Source organism: Marmota marmota, unplaced genomic scaffold, assembly GCF_001458135.2.
Source record: "Marmota marmota marmota unplaced genomic scaffold, marMar, whole genome shotgun sequence".
NCBI lineage: Eukaryota > Metazoa > Chordata > Mammalia > Rodentia > Sciuridae > Marmota > Marmota marmota.
Genome location: NW_026000082.1, coordinates 23,094,823 through 23,112,721, shown reverse-complemented (window position 1 = coordinate 23,112,721; position 17,899 = coordinate 23,094,823). Strand labels below are relative to the sequence as shown.

The 17,899-nt window shown below is 51.0% G+C and overlaps 1 protein-coding gene across 3 annotated transcripts in view; it reads right to left on the bottom strand.

Moving 5' to 3' along the window:
• The window catches only part of Hivep3 (HIVEP zinc finger 3), a 458,107-nt gene that overhangs the window by 32,948 nt on the left and 407,260 nt on the right, over positions 1-17,899 (bottom strand). For all 3 annotated transcript variants that reach the window (XM_048815629.1, XM_015485179.2, XM_048815630.1), the window contains one exon: positions 14,201-14,346. In XM_048815629.1, the coding sequence (XP_048671586.1) occupies positions 14,201-14,346 (146 nt within the window). The remainder of the gene's footprint in view (positions 1-14,200; positions 14,347-17,899) is intronic.

Below are 17,899 nucleotides of genomic sequence, written 5' to 3'. Positions count from 1 at the left end.
TGGCCTCCAAGGGTCCCCTCAATGGGACCATGATACCTCGGTGGGGAGGGCCGGCGTCCCTAGGCTCAGGCAGTAGGCAAGGCATTTGAGCCTCCCTGGGCCCTGACTGTCTGCAGAGCCTGCTGAACCCCAGCCCCTCCTCACACCCAGGCCTTCCTGCAGAGACCCAGAGCTTGACTCTCAGCCAGGCCCCTCACTGTTGTAGGAGGGAGAAGTGAGAAGGCTGGGCTCAGAACCTCCTGCCAGGTTGGCCCAGAGCCAGGGAACCAGGAGAGGCCAGCTTCCTGCTGTCAGTGCACTGTCCACAGCTGGGTGGCCTCTCTGGGAAAGACTAAAGCAAGCATGAAGCCCAATCCTGGTGGGCCCCGGACAAAACTCCACTGTATTCATAGCAGCCTCCCCCAATCAGTGCAGGCAGGGGTCCCATCCTTAGGGGCCCACCAGGAGAGACGACAGGGATGCTGACTCCTAGGAGGGGAAGGAAGAGGACCTGGACCATGTGGCACATCCACGAGCTCTTTCCTGTAGCAACCAGACCCCAGAGAGACCCTGCCAGAGTCCAGGCTCAGAGAGGGGCCACCACTGACCACAATTGATGCCACTGCTCCCTTCTTTCAGCCTAGGGGCCACCACCAGTGAGACAGACCTCAGAAAAGCTCAGTCCTAAGAGTCTGGTCCTGAGCCTGCCAGTTAAGCAGCCCCAGAAACTTCTGAGGGGAACCTAGGGGAGATGCAGATTCGGGTGGCTCCCTGCTAGACTTGCCGGCATTGTGCAAGTCCACAGGGCCTATCTGTTCTGCTGGGGGAAAGCTGGCTCCCCTTTCTTTGAGTTAGCCCATGCCCACCCTGGCCTCCACTGGGAAATGTCTTTGCTCCCTGGACCCTGAAGATTCCACCCCAGAATCTGGACAACACTGCGGACATAGCTCCCTTGCCTTCCAGGGCCCCGCCAGCAGCCTCTAGTCCTTGTTGCCTTCCCTGGGGAGGTGCCCCACCTGCCCTTGGCTCAGGCTCTGGAAACCCTGCCCAGCCCCTGGCTGGGTGCCGGCTGGCTCTGGACTGCCAGCCTCACTGGCCAGCAAGTCACAAGGCCTTGCTCCCAGCCTGGCTTCTCCCAGGCTGCCTTACGCACATTTTGGCTCTTGTGTCTGTCCCTGTCAGCTGTCACCATGTTCCTGGGAGCCTGCCTGCTCAGTCAACAGGTCCTCTACAGCCCACCCAAGCCCAGTCTATTTTCTGCCCGCTACTTTGTGGTAGCACACAGCGTCCCCAACCTTCCAGTCGGGGGGGCCTGTCCTAGCCCGGGCTGCAAGCCACCTGTGGTGACAGATGACACCCATCCACAGCACAGATACAAAATTCTGCTTGGAACTGAGGTCTAGTTTCCTCCCTTGGTCCAGTGCTTTACCTCCCTGTCTTGGCCTTAGCCCAAGTCCACCTGTTCAGCAATCTGCCTGGAGGCTGCCAGCCTCTGTCCCCTTGAAACTTTCAAACTCTTCTCTCAATTCCCAGCTCCCCTGGATCTCCTCTCTACTGAGCCATACTGTTCTCCCTCTAATTAAGTTGTTATTCTGAAACAATCACAAACACATGGCAAGGCTGAATGTTGAGTGTAAAATAGTCCTTTTTCTTGAACTATCTGAGAGCAAGTCACCAACCGATGTCCCGTCACCTGTGAATTCTTTAGTCTACATTTTCTACAGCTAAGTCCATACCAAGCCCCCCATAAGGATGCCTTCGTCATGTGCTCAGGGCCTGCCTCCCCATTTGTGGTCCCATCCTTGTAGGGGTGTCCTCCTCAACCTACATGGGATATGACCCCTCATCAGGCCACTCTGTGTTGTCTCTTAACCAAAGGAACCCTCTGGGTTGGCCATCCCTTCCTTCCTTCTTCTTGTGGTGATACACCAAGTCAGGGTCAAGAAGCCCAGTTCCATTGTTCACATGCTGTGTTAATGCCTCCCTGGGCCACAGTTTCCATCTTAGCAAAATGAGTAATTTGGATCAAATGATTTCTGGGGGCGCATTCATACTAATAGCCATAGCAGACTTTCACTGATCACTTATAATGCCCAAGCACCTGGAAGTAAGTACTTTCAGGCGGTATCTTAGTCAATCCTCTCACAAATCCTCAATTGCCATCATCATCTCTATCTTACAGATGGAGAGACCAGGGCACAGAGCAGCTATCTGATTTACCCAAGATCAGCCAGCCGCTTTGGGAGATTCAGGAAGCTGGAGCAGGTGGTCTGGTTCTAAGTTTATACTTAGGCAAAGCCCTTGGAGAAGACAGTAGATACCAGGCAGTCATAATTGATGCTGGAAAAAGAAGTCACCTTACTCTATGCCAGGCCCAGTGCCCAGCACATTACATACAAATATCCTTACATTGAATCATCAACAACTTTGAGAAACAGGTGCTATTAGTATGATCATTTTCCAGATGAAAGATGGCTGCATGGAGAAATTAAGGATTTTCTAATCAGTGGCAGAGTCAGGATTTGAACCCAGGGCTGGCTGATGCCAAAGCTGTCCTGCCACCTGCTGGTAAACTGAGAAACAGGCTACACTTGAAGGTGGGCTGTGAAGGTTTTGCCTCCGGTTGGCAAATGGAGTTGGGTGAGGGGCGGCTCTGGGCCAGTGTGCCATGAACCCCATCCTATTTAACATTCACAATAGCCCTGAGAGGCAGCTCTGATTCCAGCATGGATAAAGGCCCCAGGAGCTCTGAGGAGCATGCTGAGGCTGCAGGTGGCCAAGTGCAGGGTGTAGGATATGGCCAGAGCCTCGCGCTCCTGTGGTAGGGCACGCGGCCAGCTGGAGAGCCTTCTGGGGGCATTAGTGCTCCTGGGGCTGGGCCTCTGTCCCGTGGACAGCCAGGAGCTGCTGGTGCTTGCCTGCAGCCCATTCATCAGGTTCTTTCTGAGGCACACCTCTCAGTATTTCGTGCCCACTTTGAGGTCCCCAGAACTAAAGCAGCTCATCAGTGGACAGGAGCAGGAAAGTCTCACATGTCACATCCAGATCCCTGGAGACAGTTCCCCCAAACCATGCGGAGGCCCCTCGCTACATGGATGAGAAACTGAGGCTCACAAGGAGCCAAGGAACCACCCGAGACAAGAGCCAATAATGACCAGTCTCCAGACTCTAGAGCACAAGCCCTCGCCCACAGCCCCTGACCCTGTAGGAGACCATGCTTCAAACCAGGAAAGGTAAATGTCTCCAGTGATCTTCAGATATGAAAATGCAGGGGCACCCTTGCTCTTCCCTGCTGCCAGACACGTGATCCGCCCAACAATCCACATCCCTTTCCTTTCTGTTTTCGATTTTTCCTGCCTGTGGTTCAATACAGTTACAAACTGGAGCAGAATTTTTCTCTGCTGTCTGATGGGCTGTCCACGTAGGGTCCCCCCAAAGCTTATAGCCATCAGCAAAGTCAGATTCATGCTGGTGGAGGGTAGGAGGGGTGGGGGACAGGAAGAGGAAGGGGAGGAAGCACCACTTCTGCTGGGTACTTCCTGTGTGAGGTGGGGCTGGAATCTACTGTGGCTCTGTCCAAAGCTCCCAGCCTTCCCAGGCTTCCTAGACCACGGGCCTTTCCCCATGTGCTCCCCTAATTCTTAGCAGGATGGTGTTGTGACCCCAGAAGTTCCATGGATAAACCAATTTATTAGTAGTCTTTTACTAAAAAGATGGTAGGGAAAACTAACATACTCTCTCTCTAATAAACCCACCACCAAGAGGAGTGTGAGAAAGAAGACAAGGAGACCAACAATAAAACTTTGGAATCTGGGGAGACATGAATGAATGGAAAAGAAACCTGGCAAACCCAAGAAAATGGAGCCCTAAGCTAGCATTAGGGAAATCTGAGAACCAATGTGTCCTACACCATGGGATCCCTCACTCACCTTGGAAGGGGGGATGGAGGGAAACCAGGATAAGGAGGATGGGTGAATGGTCCTGTTAGAAGCAGTCAGGTTCCATCCCTGCCTCAACTCCATCAACCTGGAAACTACCCTCTTGGGCCTGAGCAGGAGTACAGGGTTATTCTTTGCTAAGTGTGAAAGCCTGAGGGCCTTTGAGGTGGCATGCTGAGGGCAGGGCAAAGGTACCATAAGGAAACACAGGGAGGAAGAGATAGCATGTGCACCAGATGTGAGGCCTCTCCGTTGTAAGATGAAATGGAGGGTGGTATACAGAGATCACAGCCAAAGTGCAAAGCAATGGAAAATCTGCCAGAAAGGTGTGTAAATCAGAGAAACAAGCCAGGAGGGCCAACCTCTGAATCCCAGAAGCTCACGAGAGAGAGGAGAAAGAAAGATAGGGGAGAGGAAATCATCAAAGAAACAATTCAAGAAAACTTCTTCAAGCACAAGTCCCAGGTCACCAGACTTCATGGTGAGAATGGACCCACCCCAAGATCCATTCCATAGTCTAGGGATGAAAAGAAGACCCCAAGACAGCCACAGAGGGTAAAACAGGAACCAGAATTGATCTGGAAGTTTCCTGGAGCCTTCCAGAGGGCAACAGAGCAACGTATTCACAAAACTGAAGGAAAATGACTCATTTACAGCCAAGAACTCTACATTTCAATCAATTGCACAAGAGCAGAAAGACATTTCCATCATTTCCAGACCTAGTAGTGTCAAGAAATTTAACTCCTCACTCACCCTCTCTGAAGAAGACCCTGTCAAATGATTCACTTCTTAAACTCAGTACCTGTGTAACTTAGATAAAAATGAAAACTGAAAGAGGGAGTGTGTGTGAATGCCACCATCCTCCATGAGGCTGCTTCTCCCACCAGAGAGGCAGGGAGAAGATATCTTGCTCTTGGGAGCTCAGCCTGAGTCCCCAGGACAGGAGCCGTGGCTGGGATTTAGATGCTGTGCAGACCCAAAGGATGCTAAGCTCTGCAGTGGGTATGAGGCCACCGTGTGCTGCCCTGGACCAATCCAGGAATCACAAGTGCTGCCTGTAAGAGAACGATTCTCCTTGAAATTTTAACAGGATGTGGTGATGTCTCCCCTGCGAGGCCACAGGGATTGCAGGGTCTCTGGCCCCAGCATGCTTGCACAGTCTGTCTGGCCATCAACCCATCTTGTCTTTTCCATTTCCCTTTTCACATTTTCTTTTTTTTTTTTTTCCATCCATGGCTTGCCTTTCATAAGGACACAATCTGCTGTCTCTGAGGCCTGGCATGAGTCCTCTGGGAGGGCCTTGGAGTACTCAGAGGGAAGGTGGCCATCCAGCAGAGTCAACCTAACTAGACTGAAGACAGATAGTTTAACTAGTTAGATTAACCTCCTGAGATCTTTACTTTGGAGATTGTCTTTTGGAGATAATCTTTACAAAGGAATAACTTTTCCAAGAATTTATGTTGTTTCCTGTGGACAAAAATTTCCTGCTTGCTTTCAAAACAGCCATTCACTCATCTGTTGTTGGTGAAGACCTTGAGCCCACTGGTGGCCTGGGAGGTGAAGAGGCCTGGGCCAAGGCAGAGAGAAACCTTTTGTTTCCTACCCACGGAGCGCTGGTTCTGCTGGCATTGCCACCAGTGTCTTCCTTTTTGTCTGTCACTACCAGAGAAGTGGCCTGTCCTCACCATCACTGTGGACCAGCCCCCACACTTGCTCCTTGTCTCCCCAGCATCATCGCCTGCCCTTAGCTGTCAATCATTCCTAGCAGCATGCGCACGTTTGTGCACATGCACCCCCCCCCCCCCACACACACAAAGATCTATCAGTTCGAACACCCACATGCTCGGCCTCACACTCCCTCCAGGTACCACCTCCCCCATCTCTACTGCTTCCCTTCATAGTCAGCCTCTGGGGACAGGGGTTTTCACATAACCACCTCCATTCTTCCTTTTGGCCTATGCCATAGGGAGTTCTTCACCATGGAAACAGCCTCCATCGAGGTCACCACAGACGTTTGCCTGTCCCCACCATCCTGGGCCTCTCGGTAGCATGTGGCACAGTCAAGAGTCTCTTCCTTCTTGTATGCTCAGCACTCAGCTCTAGCGGAGCCTCCTGTCTCCCTACTATCCTTCAGTCTCTGTGCTACTGCATCTTGTCTTACCCTCTGAATGCTGTTGCCCCCGGATTCAGTCCCAGATGCCCTTTTCTCTTCTCCATCTTCCCACGTGATTCCATCTACTGCCAGAGGCCTAGACCACATCTGTGTATTGACAACTCTCAAGTGTGTATTTCCAGCCCTGAACTCTGAGTGTCTGCTCACGGCCGATTGCCAAGTGCCTCCCTGCTCTCCCCTCCCCCAGCCTGCTCCTCCTGCTCCTCTCCCACCCGCCTCCATCTGCCAGCAATTCCTCAAGCCAGAAGCCCGGCAGTCACTCTGATTCCCACCCTCAACCTCCTCAGGAGTCCTACAGCCCTGTCCCCTTCTTCACTGCCACCGCCTCACTAGGCTAGGGAATATCTAACAATATTATCAATAATGGCTAATAATAATAATCCAATACTAATAGTCTCACCTAGACTCTCATATCCTGCCCTCCCTTCAGCCCAATAACCCCATCCTCTTCCAAAAGTCCAGGCCATACTCCCTAGGAGGGATGGAATGACAGGATTTGGGGGCATCAGGAAAGAGAGGACAAACCCAGTGTGGCCCATGGAATGGGGGTTGGACAATTTTCTCCCCAGCCCCCTCGAGCCATGCTCAGAAGTACACATCTATACCTCTAGGGAGAAGCCTGAAGATGATCAGAGATCAAGGTCCTGGATCTCAGGAAGAAGGCAGGGCCCTGACCGCCAACAGCCTCGACTCTCCAGAGGGAAGAACACCCCGTCCATCCAGAGCAGGCCCAGGACCAATCCTCTCTGGCCCCTAGAACACACAGGGCTCTGCTCAGAGCAGGCCCTGGCCTGGGAGCTGGCAGCACAGGAGGAAGCAGCCCTTCGCATTTCCTTTTTACATCTAATACCTTCAGGACAGAGTGATCAGCAAGCAAGAGGCCATGGCTTCCACCCCCAGACACCTGCCTCTAGTGGAGGCCACCTGACTTCACCCTCCTCAGGCTGAGGTGACCTCAAGCTGATGCACTGTCCCTGCCTGGCTTGGTTTGGCCAACTGTGTCCTTGCTCCTTCCTGAGATCCGGAGCTGTCAGATCCCCAAAGCTCTGAGTTCAGGGAACTTCCCTTCACCTGAGGCCTCAGAGAATCCTGACCATGCAGCAGAAGAGTCCTTCCTGCAATAAGCACTCTCCAGCACTGCCCAGCAGGATCCTCAGCACTGCGGATTCAGCATGAACCAACGCAGTCCCTGCTGTCTCACAGAGCTCACAGTCTAGTGAAGGAGGCAGAAATATACTTACAAATATATGTATAATATATGGAGAAAACTACAGAAGGGAAGGGGATAAGAAATGCCAAAGGAGGGTAGGAACTCAGGGTTGATTGAGGGAGGTGAGGGGGCCATGACACTCTGGAAAAAGTGCCCCAGGCAAAGGGCACAGCGAGTGCAAGGCCTGAGGCAGGAGCATGTCTCACAAAGAGCCCAGAGACCCTGGCTGGACTACGGGGCAGGGGCAGAGCAGCAGGCAAAGTCAGGGAGGAGCTGGACCAGCACAGGCCACGCGAGGGTTTCAGAGGTGCCGAGCGGAGCCACCTTTAACAGAATCACTGGCTGTGGGTAGAGACAGGAAGAAGAGCAGGAGGGAACAGGACACCCTGATTAGCCAGAGACCAAACTGGAAGTGGCTTTCCTCAGAGTGGGGAGAAGCGGGCAGACTCTGGATCTGGGTTCAAGGACAAGTTGACAGGAATTTCTAATGGACATGAAACAGTGATTTGGGGCCCAAGCATCTTGAAAAACGAAATCTCCTGAACAGAATGCTCACCATCTTTCTCTTTGTCAAAAGATGCCTCTTTCCCCCTTTGACCACTTGAAAGTCTTCAAAGAGACACTCAGTAAGTGAATGTTGCTTTCACCTAGTCTGTGCACCTATTGTATGCATTTCATATTCTACATCACCAAACTCCAGGGTCACAGGTGTTGTACCAGTTTGGGTTTTATCGTGGGTAACCTGACAGGTTTGTGCCTATCCCTAAGTCTCCAACTTATTCCTACTTATGTAATCCAAAGTGGGATCAATTCACTTCCCAAGTAAAAAAGGCAATACATATCTCCCCAAACACATTCAACATCCTTTTAACTCTGGCATTCCCAGTGAGAGGGGCCGAGGCACAAGGCATCTAGGCTGGTATGCTTCTGGATTCCAAAAGCTGAGGAGGAATGTTATTTATGAAAGATTATTAAGAAATTAAATAATCTTCATTAAAATGATTCTCTACAAACTACTGTTTCATGAAGCACGCATGCACACACACATGTGCTTTTTAAAATATAGATATATCATAAAACAATGCGTGTTAAGAACACTGCATGACTCTCAAGGTTTGAATAAAAATGAATGCAGCTACTAGAAATATAAATAAATGAGATGGACATACGTGTCTATTAATAACGCAATCCCTGCAGATGGAACAATAACAAAGTAAGTGGACTTTGACAATGACTTCTGCGATGAATGTTGGAGTCCAGAGTCACAGCTGTTCTGGAGCATCCATTGTGCTGGGGACTAAGGATGGGTTCACTCGATGGCCAGATGGACTGTCGTGAGAACTGCGGGATATGACACGGAGCTCTGGGGAGGACTCCAGGAGGTATACACATGGCAGTTCTAAGCCTAGAGATGGGGGAAGATCATATTGGGAGGGAGTTTGGAGGAAAGGGGAGCCCAGGGCTGAGCTCTGCGGGGCCCTAATGCGTATAGATCAGGAGATGATGGGACTTTCCAAAGCTGACGAGAAAGTGAAATCAGCCAAGGAAGAGGAAGATTAAGTGTCTAAAAGCAAGGTGGACAAAGTGCTACCAGGAGAAGGGAGGGGTCACTGTGCCCAGTGCTGCCACTAGGTCATGAAGGAACAGAACGAGTGATCACTGTCCTCTGCAAGGTGAAGGTCACCATTGATCTTGAGAAGAGCATCTTGGAGGAGGAAGAGGCTTCGGGTCCACAGCAGTGGGATTGCATGGGGTGGGAGGAGAGGTGAGGGAACCACACAGCCAGCTCCTTCTGGAGTTCTTTAAAGGGAATAGAAAGAGTGGATGATCTAGGTCCTGCAGTCAGAGGAGTTTTTAAGGTGGAGACCTTAAGTTTGAGTGTGCTAATCTGCATGGAGCAAGGTCCTGGGGTGAGGAGCGAGGACACCCAGCATCCACACTCTTCCCCAAGTGCTACAGCTGGGATCTGTGGCTAGCAGGGCCTGGCATGGATTTGTCCTCCTAAAGGCCTGATGGTAAGGGGAAGCCCTGGGCAACCCCACACCAAACCTCACTGGCCCAGCTGACCACTGGGCTTTTGTGCCACTGTCCCATGTTCCAGCTCTAAGCTGAGGCTGGGCTGCCCATCTAAGCCCGAGCCATCTGCCCATGGCCATACTGAATATCCCCACTTGGCTGGGCCTGGCCTCCCTGAATCTCACCGTCTGAGCTCACCCCCATCTTTAGACCTAGACCCCCACCCACAATGAGCTGGGATGGCCACTTTGGGTAGCTGGGGAGTTCCTATGGGTTCCAGTGCTGCTGCTTCTACACCAGCCCACTGGGCTGAGTTCCTGGCAAGGGAACTTGAGTTAGGACAATATATCCATTTCCCTCAAGGAACAAAATAACTTTGTATGTGTGAAAACACTGCTTAACAGAAAGCCCTTCTACACACCCAAGGCAGATGCACGGTGTGGGTGAGAGCTGACACATTTCTGACTGGTACTCCCAGAAGTCTGCAGGAAAATGCAGGTTTTGTTCAGATATGGAGATGACAGGGAATGCAGAGAGAGGACCATGTGCCAGGAAGTCAGGGCCATAGGGAGGGGGCAACGTGTACTGTGTGCCAAGCATTTCCCTAGGATCCAAGTTGAGAAGGGACTCAGGAGAGACAGGATTTTAGCACCAGCTCTGATAGAAGTGATTCAAAGGACTACGGAATGTGGAGAGGTCTGAGAGTTTCACTAGAGAAGGGGTCTAGTGCCAGCCTCTGAAGGCTGGATGGATTTGGCAATGGGCAGGGCCCAATAGACAGCAGGAAATGGGAGGCCAGAGCAGTGGCAGAGGAAGGGAACAGACCATGCTGAGGGCCTGACTACTTTATGTAGACCCCAGAATCTGGGAACTAATTGGGAAGGAGAGGAGAAGGTGTCCAAGATGACACTAAGGTTTAGAGGGTGAAGGGCTAGGCTTGTCATCTGGTGTCTGGATGTGGAAGGGGATGCTGTGGTGGGAAGTGGAGGGCTTGTTAGTCACATGCTGAGTTCAAGATGCTGTGGGTCTCCCAGGCAGACAGGCATCCAAAGCAGGGGCCTGTAGTTCAGGAGCGAGGTCCTTGGCACAGTGATGAGTTTTGGAGCCAAGGAAGTAAATGCCATCAGCAAGGGAGAACACTCAAGGCAAGAAGAATGAGCCACACTGGTCAGGACCCTGGGCCACCACCACACAGACTGCTCACCTCTCCACCTGTCTGAATCTTACTACCCTTCCTGGGAGACCCTCTCCAGCTGGCTACTCAAGTCCCCAGGGAACCCTTTCTGCTATAAGCTTCTCAGTCCTGACTGGTCCCACTTGGGTCCTGTGATGCCGCCTTTGTGGAGTCCCATGCACTTTGAGGACAGGATGACAGTTTGCTGCTGTTTGGGTCACTGTATCTTCTGGCCCAGAACACTACAGAGCACTGATTAAATAGATGCTCCACAATGAATTGACTACTGATCAACTGTTGGACTGGAGATGAAGGAAAAGAGTCAGGGGCTCTATTTCACCAGGTGACACACTCTGACTTGTCATGATGTGACAAGAAGGCCCTTGCCAGATCCCAAGCAGATGCTGGTGCCATGCTCTTGCCAACCAGAACCATGGCTTAATAAAACTCTACTTTTGCCAGGTGCAGTGGCCCACGCTTATAATCCCAGCGGCTTGGGAAGCTGAGGCAGGAGGATCGTGAGTTCAAAGCCAGCCTCAGCAAAAGCGAGGTGCTAAGCAACTCAGTGAGACCCTGTCTCCAAATAAAATACAAAACAGGGCTGGGATGTGGCTCAGTGGTTGAGTTGCCCCTGAGTTCAATCCCAACCAAACCAAAACAACAAAACAAAGCTCTACTTTTAACAAATCACTCCTCTCAGAAAATAGACTTCGACACCCACCCAGTGCCATGTCTGCCTGGACCACGGGAGGCCTGGAATTCTCCCTAGCAGAGCACTCTGCCCCCAAGCGTCCCATGAACCCTTCCCAATAAAGAGTGGCTTCTGAACACAAATCTTTTCCCAAAGAGAAAACCAGGGCCAGGACAGAGGTGTAGAGACAGGGCACAATTCAAAGCAGCAGATCATCACTAAGAAATCAGAACAAAGTAAGGCGAGTGTGATGGACGCGGGTCTGGCTTATTGACTCACCATCATGACCAGACCTCTCTGCCTCCATGTGGACACAGCTCAAAAAGCTACGCTGAGTGAAACGGACAGGCTGCAGACACATGAGAAACGGGCGGGAGTCACTGCCAGGGTTACCTACCAGTGATTTCAGGTCCTTCCAAGGACAAGTGTAGTCATACTTCTGACTCCCAAGAATGGAGAGGAGGCCCCGTGATTCGCTCTGGCCAACGGACCTGGGCAGAAGCCCCTGGGCGGAAGCTCTAGGAGCCAGGCCCAGTACACTGCTCTTTCCTTCTTATTCTCTTGGGCTCCACTGGCCCAAATCCCCTGTGGACCCAGTGAACAGGCCCCACTGCAGACTCTGCTCCATGAACCGGAGTGAAAAATAGGTGCTTGTTGTGTTAAAGGAAAGAAAGAAAAATAAGTAGGAGGAACTGAGTCTAGGGCAAAACCCCGGGGTGGCTGTAGAAGGATGCATTCAGCTTTCTGGGGTGGGGGCAGCCTTGGTGTCTTGGGAGGGACGTGGTCACGTGATTGGTTGAATGGATAAGGTGTCACAGGTGCCTTCTGGTAACAACCCAAAGTGCCTTCCTTTTCTCCCAAACATTTGTAACTACTCCTGGGGATGGTGACAACTGCTCAAGGAGAACCAGAAAGGAAGAGGATCACCAGAAGTGAGGGTGGGACTCAGGGGACAGCGGGGACTCAGGTGGGACAGCTTGGCTCGGGAGAGAGAAGGACTTGATGGGAGACACCACATAAACCCATGTGCCCAGATCAGCTGTGACAAGTTGGAGGAGTGGGGTTGAGAGTTGCCACAGCCGACGAGGCAGAGTGAGGTCGCCCTGGATGGAGATGAAGAGCGCCGTACGCTGCGGTGAAGCACACCCACGTGCCCCTCCTGCGCTCCTGTGAAGGGTACCCTCTCCCACTGGCCCCAAGGGTCCTAAGGCAGGTACCACAGGTATGTTATTGTCCCCTTCACAGATAAGGTCACTGGGAATTGGAGAGGTGGCGAGCGGGATGGTCTGAGGCTAGACAGAGGCAGGTGGGACCGCTGTTCGGGGCAGGGGTGACAAACCTCAAAAGACAGGGAGATTCTGGAACAGCAAGTGGGGTGCAGTGTCAACCTACATGTGACATGGAGGAGGGGAACACTGCCTGGGCTGCAAGAAGAGAAGGGACTTGGGGATGACTTTCAGTCAAAGGCAGTGATGTCCAGGAGGTAGCTGGACAGGGAGAGGCTCCCAACAGCTGCCTGTCCAGAGGCTGGGCCTTCTCCAGGGATACAGGAAGCAGGGGGTGGCTCGGTGACCCAGGACTCAGGTCTGGAGGTGCCTGCCTCTTAGTACATACAGAATACCTTGAAGAAGCAGGATCTCTGTCCACCAGCAAACACTGCACTGCCCTCCAGAGCCCCAGAGCCAGTCCTTCAACCAGGAGGGAAGAGGGCACGTTCCTAGGACCAGATGCATAAATCAATCCTGGGATCCGGTCCCGGTGCCCTTGGGAGGACCCAGTGTATGAGAACACAGAGACACACGAGGGCGCTCTAACCAAACGGCAGGAGCAGAAAACAGTTGTCCCTAGTCGGAAGGGTCAGCACTGGGAAACACCCAGTGTTCCTGGATGGAGCCACTCCTGGCTTGGGGACAGCATGCTGCGGGCATTTTTGTCATCTCTGCCCCCTGCCCCACCGCTCTGGTAACCAATCATCAGTCCCAAGGACCCCTCAGGCTACAAGAAGATGCCTATGTGTGGCCTTGGGGAGGGTGGCAGTCTGTGCTCCTCTCCACCAACCTTCTAGGGGACTCCTGTGCCCCCTACTTTGACCTGGTGAGTTAGGCACTTGCAGGTGCTAGAGAGTCAGAGCCAGTGACAGTCCTGTTGGCCAAGGCCTGGGGACCAACCCCCGGGGAGGCCAGTTTTCCTCCTCACTGTTGTCCCTCAGGACTGTGTAGGGCTGGGGGCCAACCTGATCACACCAGGGACACAGACACAGGACCCCGAGACAGACACCACGGCACCTGCTCACAGACACCCACATCCGGGGGAGCAGACACGTGGCCACATAGAACACAGCCAGCACAAAACACTTGCACAGAGCACGTCTGAAGCAAGGCTCCCTTGTAGAGCCCAGAAGGTCCCCACAGTGGTGAATTCTGAAATGTGTAGAGCAGCAGGCTTCAAAGCCATGCACCAAAAGCCAATGACCAGAGATGACGTTCAAAACTCTCCAAACCAGAGCCCCAGGCCCTGGCGGTCAGAACGGGCGTGGGAGTAAAAGGCCAATGGGTGCAACAGCTCTCCGCCCTGCAGTTGGCCTTGTGCGCAGAGCCCAAATGCCCAGGGGGCAACTGGGCATGCGGAGGTGGGGTGGCCTGGGCAGGAGGCAGGTGACTTTTGGGGAACATACTGCAAGGGACTGAGATGGGAGCTGGGAGGCTCACTATCACCCCCGTGCAGGGGCTAGAAACCCGTCCAGGAGCTGAGGAAATATCAGGGCTGGAGAAAGACCCAGACCAGACCCCTCCAGATCCTCAGCAAACACCCAGCGTGGCTTGTGCCCACCAAGGCGCCCCCTGGTGTTCTCAGAGGCGAACTGCAAGTTCCATGACGGTGGCACCTGCACAAAGTCAGCGCCGGAATCTCAGGGCTCCTGTGGGCACCGCCCTGCAGTGAGACGCCCGCCGCCTCCGCGCACAGGGGGCGCAGGCTCTTACTCCACCGGGAGCAGGCTGCAAACCGAGGTGAGTCTTACCCTCCTTCGAAGATTTTGATCCTTGCCGGCTCCCCTCTCTTGGGGGCGGGAGCGTCCTCCTCCGGCTTCCCTCGCTTCTCCTCCTCCATCTCCACTCTAGCTAGCTCTTTCTGGCCTTCCGGGGAAGCCAGCGACGGGAGGTGCACCTGGCCCACCGCAGGGTGACAAAATCAGAGCTGGTTAAATTTTCCTTCTCAGTTGGGAGTGGCCTAATCCCTTGCGTGGCACCGACCCACACGCAGGTGGACTCCCCTAACTGCCCCTCCCCCCAGACGTGTGTTGTCAGCCCCATGCGACAGAATGAAGGCACCCACCCCAGAGAGGCCAGGTCTCCCACGCTGGGGCTCTGATTGGCCTTTCTGGTTAACCATCCCACAGAGCTGGGTTGCTTTGTGTCTCTTGTACTAGCTTGGGAGCTCCTGGGGACAGGTCCTTATCTTGTTATCCTCGATCATCTCAGCACCCAAACCAGGGTTGGCCTCAGAGGAGACGCTTGAAGAATGTTGAACAAATAAATGAAGCCTCCACTCTACCCCAGGAGATTAACTGCTGCAGTTCTCACCAATGGATCAGAAAGCCAAGGTTATACAGCTAGTTAAAGGCAGAGCTGGGAGCAGAGCACAGGTCTCCTGATTCTAGGACCCCAGTCCTCCCAAGCTAGTGCTGGGAGCCAGGTGACACTGACCAACAGAAACCAACACCCGCTCCCTCCCTGCCAGTCAGACCTGAGAGGCTGAGCAGGCTCTGGGCTGTTGGTCTAAGGGAATCCATTCTCTTTGCAGAGTTATGGGCCTCAATGAGACCTAGTTCAGTGTGGAGGCTGGCATTGACCTCACGTTTCCCAACAACTGGCATTATTTCAAGAATATGTTCTCTCTACCTGCCAGGGATGGCAGGGGGTGGGTTACCCCCTTGCGTAGGGAGCAACAGTGTTGTACTAGGGGTGAGGGCTGGTAGAACTGTGGAAAAAGGCACCCAGTTGGGAACCAGGGGACCTGAATTCCAGTACCAGATAGGCCATCACATGCTGAGTTACCCCAGGGTGGATTTGCTTCACTTCTCTGGGCCTCAGAGTCTGGGGAAAGGGGAAGTTGGATCATCTTAAAGATCCATTCTAGGACCAACTAATATAATTTAGTGACTCCATATAATCTTTTCAGATTGGAAGGTGATGACTGGATTAAGCTAGAGGAGGTTGGCTTGGGTGGCAACCTGAGCAGGGGACCAGGAATTCCTTTTAACTTTCAATGATAATGAGTAAGTACAGTCAAAAACATTTACTGAGCGTCAATGTGCTAAGCACGGTTGTAAATACACTTTGTGTATTTTAACTCATTTAATTATCTCTACAGTTCTATGAGTTAATGATATTATTATCCATATTTTACAGCTGAAGAAACCAAAGCACAGAAAGATTAAGTAACCCAGCCAAGGTCACACAGCTAGTAGATGGAGTAGTAGGCTTCAACTCTGGGCAATGTGGCACCTGCATCATTGTTCTTAACTTTTTTGTGATAGTGTTGTGGTTATAAAAATGACCCCAAAGGAGGAAGCTTGAGTTTCTTTGGGGCTTACAAACAGAAAAAAAAAATTGTATGACCAAACTCAAATGTAATACAGTACCCTAGATCCTCAAGAAAATGGTTAGGAAAAAATTCAAAATGCCATGCATGGTGGTGCACATGTAATACCAGCAGCTTGGGAGGCTGAGGCCTTGGAACCTCCTTGGGAGGATCAGGAATACAAAGCCAGTCTTAGCAATTTAGCAAGGTGCTTAGCAACTCAGTGAGACCCTGTCTCTAATAAAATATAATAAAAAGGTCTGGGATATGGCCCAGTGGTTAGGCACCCCTGAGTTCAATCCCCAGTACCAAAAAAAAAAAAAAAAAAAGCTTCAAAATGCTATGACAAACTAAAGGATGTTTTCAGAACTACTAACAGAGAGTGTAAGCCACAAGATGACAACTGTCAGCCTGGTGGAATAAAGGACTTCCCAAAGATGAATTGGGTTGTCCCATGAGGTGGTGAGTTCCCCATCACTGGAGCTATACAAGGAGAGGCCAGAGAGAGAAAGAGAGAGAGAGGCCTTGTAGCAAGGCCTCAACTTGTAGACTGTGCAACTATTTTAATTGTGCATATTGGTGCACTTTGGTAGGAAACCTGCCTTTGAACCAAATAGCATATTCCAGGAAAAAGTTTGCAGGTTTTTGGCTCATTTTAGGAAAGTAGTATTATAAACAACTGATAGCCAAATCCAGTTCAACCAGTTAGCACTTCATTTTTCTTATAAATACCCTATACAATCTACATAAGGGAACAGAGGCAGCGTGGATCATCTGAAAGGGCTTCAGAGTATGAATCAGGTTTGAATTCAGTCCCTGCCATTTACCACATGACCTTGTGCAAGTTATCCCACCTCTGTGCTTTGGTACATTTATCTATAAAACGGTGATATTGCACACTAACTTTCAAGGTGGTTGTGAGGATAAAAGTAAAGTTTAGCATAGTACCTGGCACACAGTAGGTGCCCCCAAAATTATAGGTATAATTATAGCTGCATCTTGACAGCAGCTCTAGCTAGTAAGAGACAGCGAGAGCAAATCAGTCTGATGTTTATGGTAAAAGTGGAAATTTTGCTCAGAGATGTCTGTAGACTGACAAAGACATCTAGAAAATGAATTGGAAAACAGTTGTGAAGACTCTCCAGTTGAGATGAGGACAAACCCAATGCATAAAATCCATTCAGTGCAGGAGGAAGGCATGGACGTGTGGGAAGTTACAGATTATGCTTTTGCTCATCCATCTACAATAGGAGCTTAATTGGGGGAAATCCATGCCTGATTCAGTCAAAGCATCTGGTCAGAGGACACACTAGTGAACATCATTAAATTTGCAACAATATTTTAAGGGTCTCTTTCCTCAAAGAATTAAAAGAAGAAAAATAGACTCTTTGGAGACAGACAGGTCTGGGTTAATACTCCAGGTTTGCTAAACATTTGCCATGTGTTGTTGACCTCTCTCAGCCTTTGACCCTGGTTCTTTCATATGGAGTGTGGAGATGGCAATGCTGCCTCACAGGTGGAGGTGAGCTTTGACTGGATCCAAGGGTGTAGTACAGGGAGGTTGTTCAACAAGCAAGACCAAATTCTCATTTCACAAGTGCCAAGTTAGGACAACACATCAAATCCTCAGGCTAGCCTTTTTAAGGTTTGGAGGTGTCTTTTGTCTAATGCAAATTTGGAATTATTATATTTTAAACTTGCCAAAAGTGCAGGGGACCTGTTAACTTTATATAATTTCATAGCTTCTGATATACCTGCAGGTCAGAAGCAATGAGGGAGTAAATTGGAGCCCTTGACATCATGAATATGAAAAATATGAAAAGTCTAATAAGACAAGAGACAACTATGAGGTAAGTAAATGTTACAAAGTTCTGAAACTGCTAGGGGCTTTCCCATCAACCAAGTGTCCAACTCAGTCTTTTAGAATTATTTTTTTTCCTTGCTGAAATTGTGTCTTTGATTTTATAGTGGAAGCTCCAGGGGAAACAGGGTTGCTTTATAGCCAACTTTCGTGAAATGTATCTATTCCAATCATGAACGGAACACACTGATAAAGAGACCCAGTAAACATATTTCCTTATAAGGTGACCAGTCACAGCTGTCAGAGAGGAAATCTTCCCCCTCAGTTCTAGTTCTA